Raw genomic sequence first — 6,664 nt, 5'->3', positions numbered from 1 at the left:
TGGATGGAATAGAAGAATTGCAGCTAACAGAGCTCGATAGGGTGTACGGATGTACCAGATCGGGTGGTTCACCACAGAACCGTGCTCCTCATCAATGAAGAAATCATCACGTGTATTATCCTGTGTTTGAAGACTCAACGATGGCGATAAGGATATTCTCCTCCTTCTAAAGATCTTCGCGAAGATTGCACAGCAAATAACAACGAAGAAAGCAGCTCCGATAACAGAGAGAGCAAGGACCAAGTAGGGCGAGAGCACGTAGCTTTTTCCATGGTCTGATGTATCATCTAAGGGGAGAGGAGGAATCGGTGGCGGTGGCAGTGGTTGGGAATAATAGTAGAATTGGGGGTTGGTGATGCAGATTATAAGGCAATCATCACAGTTTGAAGAACAATTCTACTCCACATGGCAGAGGGACTCGCAAATTTCTGGCATGAGTTTTCTGCGATGGTGAAACACCATTTCTGAGAGAAATTGTGGTTAGTTAGGGTTTTAGGGTGTGAAAGAACTGAGAGAAAGAGAGAAGGAAGGAAGAAAAAGAAGAAATATGATTTTGTGCGTGTGAAAGGAGCTCGATAGGGTAGGGATAAAGTTAGGTTTAAATTAAAATTTTTCGTCAAAAAATTTTAAATTACAGACAGATTTTCCGTCTGTAATAATTTAATAAAATGCAGCGTTTTTGTTTATCAAATTACAGACGGATTTTTCGTCTATAATTATTTCCTACAAAAAAAATTAATTTTACCGACAGAATTATCGACGGATTCTATTTTTCGTCTGTAATTTATGCTAATTCATTTTTTTTATTTTCCGACATAAAAATCCCTCTAAAATTCTATCTGTATTTCCGTGGGATAAAATCCGTCGAAAATATCCGTCTAAGAAAAAATTATAATAAAAAAATTAATCATACATACATACATTAAGGGAAAATCTTCATTTTTCATGCAATTTTATTTTTCACTAAGAAATTTTCAAATTAATATGCATATATCTTTTTCTTTATATATATAAAAGAAGAATATCAAAATGATGAGCCAGAATTGATACGTTCGGATATTGGTAAGTGTATCAAATCACATTAAATAATACTACGGTGAGTGAATATCATTTCCACGAGGATTAACGGATTGAATCAAGCAATGTCTAATTGAATCTCTAATTAGATCAGTTAAATCTTGACAAGAGGATTGTGAATTTTGAAACAGAGCAAGAATAGAGAAGAGAGAATTATTGTGACCGAGAGAAAGTTTAGAGATTTAGAAAAGTAATAAGGGATTTGAGAATGTTAAAAGTTTGATAGATGTTTAATTTTTAGGAAGAGCAATGCTTGTGTACTATTTTTCTACTTTAACTCATGCAAAAATCTTTTTACAACAAATCATTTATAATTAAATTCCACTCCCTTAGTAATTCACTACAAGAAAATAGGCCTGTGGCCATGTTTTTTTCATGCACATTTTAAAAGAGTGACCAAAAAGGGTCAATGGCCACACTTTTATGAGGGTGGTGATTGATTAGAGATTCAGCCACATTTTTTCTTGCCACACTTCAAAAGCACGGCAAAAGGGGTCAACGGCTACGCTTTTATGAGGGTGGCAATTGATTAGAGATATGAACATACTTTTTTGGCTGCACTTAAAAAACGTGGCCATATAGAGAAACAGGGACGCTTTTAAAGCGTAGAGAGATGGTTTTGTTATTGTGACATTTTAAAAGCATGGCCAAAAAGTTCAAAAAAAAACTTTCAAAAAAGGATATGATGAGTTACCCTCTTTTAAAGTTTATCTTTCTCCTTCAAAAAATGCTAAACTCTTCAAAGAACCCTAGCACTCACCCCAAACTCTTCGAATCCTATCATGCCTCACCTGAACCTTAAATTCCGTGATTAACCCCTAACCCTAGAGGACGTTTGGCCAAGGAGTGACCACCTCTACACTCGCCGGCGATAGTGAGGACTGGCAGTGGTAAGCTGAAACGGTGACCCAAGGTGATCAGCTTAAGAATATTCGTAATTGTAGGTTCAACTGGCTCAATGACTTTACATTTAGACCCTGTTATTTTTGTCCCAATAAAAATCTATAGGCCTGCTACACATGCAAGCCTTTTTGGCTTACAAGTTATACAAGTTGCTCCAAGTTTAAGAAAAAAACATGCGCACCACTCTTTTAAAATCAAGCATCCAACGCACGCACCTGAAAAATCCTTTCACAACACATTCACTATTCCTCTTCTTCCTCAATCAAAACGCAAACTGTCAAGATTCAAGGGACATTCGAAAGAAACTACGATTCTGCAGAAACGTTCCAACTCCTCGCGAAGACTAGAAGAAATCAAGAAGAAAAGATACAAATCTCCATAAAAAATCACAAAAAAAAAAAAAACAAAGAAACATTATTCAAGGTACTGTTTTATTGTTCTTCTAGGTTTTTCTTCTAGATTGTCTCTGGCATGTGCCTCATTCTTAACCAGCAAAACATTAAAAGATTTCAAGAAGAAATATACTGTCTCCCCCTGTTTTGGGTGTATTTCTATAATCCTTTGGGTGTATTTCTGTAATCGTTTGGGTGTATTTATGTAATCATTTGGGTGTATTTCTGAAATTCCATTCTCTTCAAAACGATTTCAAAGCTTGATCTCAGAAACCATGAAAATCGAAGAAAAAAACGAAGCAAAGAGAGAACGCACGAAGGAGATCCAACAAATTTGGCAAAAAACTCGAAAAAAAGAAATGGAAGTTATATATTTGCGCGTTAATTGATTTAAATTGATTTAAAAGTCTGTTAAAGAGGCACGTAATATAAGCAGCGCATTTAGGGGTTTCCTTCTTTTCAGACTTGTAAAGCTTGTAAATACAAAACACGTGTATGTAGAGATTTTCTCAAAAATCTATTGCTGCATTATGCTAAGAATATGATGTATATATGATCAGCAGAATATTGAAAAATAATTTTAAAAGAATAATAAATAAGAAAATCGGCAGACGACCCTGCCAAAAAGACGCAGAAGCCATACATACTAAATCTAGAGAGAGCTGGACCGAACCCAAGCACGACAAGTTCCTCGATGCTCTTCAACTGTAAAGTCTCAATCTTTTTATCCTTTCCAATTTATTTATTCTGAAAATGTGATGTAATGTGTGAATTATGAAGTTCAAATGTGACATGCATTTGTGGAGAATTGCTTCTGCAGAATTGGTACAATTACATGTCATTGTGAAGGTTTGAATTTTAAAATCTTGAGATTTATGGTGAATTTGGTGAGTGCTAATTATAGATTATGTAATTATTGTACATATTACTTGCAGCATTTTATTTTATTATGGACCTTTCACTTACATATTATACTTTCCTAAATTTTTATTGTAGTCATTTTTCAGAAGTCTAATTTCAATAGTTTTTTCCTTCCTATAGATTGTTAAGTTATATATACATATACTTCATTTATGGTAGACAAGTGCATCTTTAAACCCAAAAGGATGTATTTGCCTATTAGTAATTGGAGGTGGTGCAAGTGTTATATATAATGATACTGTAATTTGTAATTTTTGTGCATTTATCTAAATTCTGGCTACAATATTTGAATATGGAGCACTTTATTATTAACAGGTTTACACTTAATAGAGATGCAGGGGATTAATATACTCTTTATTTACTAGGTTGGTGGTATTGCAAAATCTCCGATAAAGAGAATGCTAATTATGTAATTATAATATTTTTATGAAATTATTAGTCACAAAATAATAGTGATATTTGTACATTAGAGATATATTTTTTAGTCTCTTCGTTTTGTTAAATGCTATCTTATTCCAAATCAGGGAGAAAGTTCTTGGTCATGGCAATTTAAGCAATGCTTTTGATCCCGTATCAAGCCTTTTATTTGAGTTTGAAAATTGATATAATAGCAAGATGAATTTTATAAAAATATGAGTTTATAATTGTAATTTTATATTATAGGAAAAAAAGTTTAGAAGTAGCTAATTCAGAGAAGAATAAGATAACGAATGCACTTTTAAAAAATATTATTTTTTTAATCTTGCATAAACAAACAATTTTGATAACACAATGCACCTTTTTCTTTTAACATCTCAAATGAAAAAAGTTACTGTTGCACAATTTGCACAGCAAATCCTAATGAACAAATAATATTAATTTTGGTGACACAATGTTCTCCTACTGTTTTCAATTCAAGTGTAAATATTCTTTATAGATTAAGATATACTTATGAGTTAATTATGAGAATCTTTGAGTTTGTTTATTTCACAAATTAATATCCTTTCAATATTTTTAAAGTTTAGAGATTAGGTTTTAGAAATTTAGGGTTTTTAGAGTTTAGAATAGTTAAGACAATGAATAGAAGAATGTATTAGCTTTTAATATACATGAATACACCATAAATGAAGAAGAGTTTAATAAGTGATAGTGTATTAAGGTATTTTCTTAAAATAATACTTTTTTATTTAAATTTGATGTTTGATTGTTTTCTATATTCTATCTTCTCATTTACTATATAAAGAATTTTGTTTAATGAAATAAAAACATATTAAGTAGATATATACTAAATATTAAATTGAAATAATTTTACAAATAACACAATTCTTCTCTTGAATTTTAATATGATAATCTAACATCTTTTTTTCTTGAATGAATGCTTAATATTTAAATTGCATTCAAATAGTATATTATTTAAATAAACTATATCAACAAGATTTTCATAAAAAATTCAATAGGTATAAGACAAAAATATTTATGTTATTACACTGATATAATTAGTTTTTTCATATTATAACATGAAATCAAAATTTAAGCCATACGCATATAGAGAGGCAAACAAATATCAACATATAGATATACAAGTTCATGGAGTATGATGTGTAAAGAATTTCATTTTAAAAAATGAACCTAACCTGTTATTACATGGCTAAAATAAAAACTTATATCAGGAACAACAATAACTCACAATGAAGTTATTATAGACAATTTTTATACAATTTACATCTATATTAGTTTATTATCTAATATTTTTAATATTTTTTTATATTAAATCAATCTTAACACCATAATTTCAAAGTCCTTAAATAAATAAGTACAATTCTTCGATTTAAATAACATATTTTTTTTTTGAATTTTAATATTGTGCTTCAAATTTTTTTTCTTAAATGAATATACTCAAATAGTATATTTAAATAAACTAAATCGACAAAATTTTCATAAAGATTTCAATACGTATAAGACAAAAAAAATTGTATTATCGAGTTGACATAAATTAACCATTTGTTTTATATTATATAGTAAAAATTTATACATGATTATACATTCTTTTCTAAATTACAATCAATCTTTAATTATTATTTGAATCTACTATTAAAATACCTAACATAATGAATAAAAATTTAAAAACTTATATAAAAACACGTATAATAAAATTTTAAGCCACATAATTTTTCATAGCACCGCGCATATGGCAGGTCCACTTATATATATACAATGGTTCTGAAAACTGAACCGGACTGGTCGGTTCAATTGAAAAAATCGGGAATTGATCATCTAACCGGTCTGGATAAGGTCAGAAACTGTCTAGCAAAAAATCGATGAGAAAACCGATGGAACTGGCAGTTAATCGGTAAACCGAAAAAACCGTACAGTTTTTTAGCGGTTTTTAGTCTGGATATTAAACTTCAAAACGGCGTCGTTTTTAAGGTAAAAAAAAAAAGAAATAAGAGAAGCTAAACGCACGAAGCCACGAACCCTAATCTCAGTCTCAACTCTCAACTCTCACACTCTCACAAGAGACACCATAGCCACCACGGGCAGACCCACCGTCGCATAGCCACCCATGATGGAGCAGCCCCTCTTTGCCGTCGCATAGTGATGAGCGGATAATTTATACGCTTTTTGGCATTGTTTTTAGTATGTTTTTAGTATGTTTTAGTTAGTTTTTATTATGTTTTTATAAGTTTCTATTTAAAATTCACTTTTCTGGACTTTACTATGAGTTTGTGTGTTTTTCTGTGAATTCAGGTATTTTCTCGCTGAAATTGAGGGACCTGAGCAAAAATCTGATTCAGAGGCTAAAAAGGACTGCAGATGCTGTTGGATTCTGACATCCCTGCACTCGAAGTAGATTTTTTCGAACTACAGAAGTCCAATTGGCGCGCTCTTAATTGCGTTAGAAAGTAGACATCCTGGGCTTTCCAGCAATGTATAATAGTCCATACTTTGCCCGAGATTTGACGGCTCAAACAGGTGTCCCAAGTCAGCTCAAGAATTCTGGCGTTAAACGCCGGAGCTGGCACAAGAATGGGAGTTAAACGCCCAAACTGGCACAAAAGCTGGCATTTAACTCCAAGAAAAGTCTCTACACATGAAAGCTTCAATGCTCAGCCCAAGCACACACCAAGTGGGCCCGGAAGTGGATTTTTATGTCATTTACTCATCTTTGTAAACCCTAAGCTACTAGTTCTCTACAAATAGGACCTTTTGCTGTTGTATTAGACATCTTTTGATCACTTGAGATCTTAGGGTCATCTTTGGATGACTAGTTCTTAGATCATGGAGGCTGGCCTCTCGGCCATGCCTAGATCTTGTTCTTATGTATTTTCAACGGTGGAGTTTCTACACACCATAGATTAAGGTGTGGAGCTCTGCTGTACCTCGAGTATTAA

At 32.1% G+C, this 6,664-nt stretch overlaps 1 protein-coding gene across 1 annotated transcript in view; it reads right to left on the bottom strand.

The window, feature by feature from the left end:
- The window catches only part of LOC127741571 (uncharacterized), a 40,476-nt gene that overhangs the window by 889 nt on the left and 32,923 nt on the right, over positions 1-6,664 (bottom strand). The window contains exon 5 of the mRNA XM_052254308.1: positions 56-396. Within this exon, the coding sequence (XP_052110268.1) occupies positions 56-396 (341 nt within the window). The remainder of the gene's footprint in view (positions 1-55; positions 397-6,664) is intronic.

Source organism: Arachis duranensis, chromosome 9, assembly GCF_000817695.3.
Source record: "Arachis duranensis cultivar V14167 chromosome 9, aradu.V14167.gnm2.J7QH, whole genome shotgun sequence".
NCBI lineage: Eukaryota > Viridiplantae > Streptophyta > Magnoliopsida > Fabales > Fabaceae > Arachis > Arachis duranensis.
Note: the sequence above shows the minus strand (reverse complement) of the source record. Positions and strands in the feature narration are given on the sequence as shown.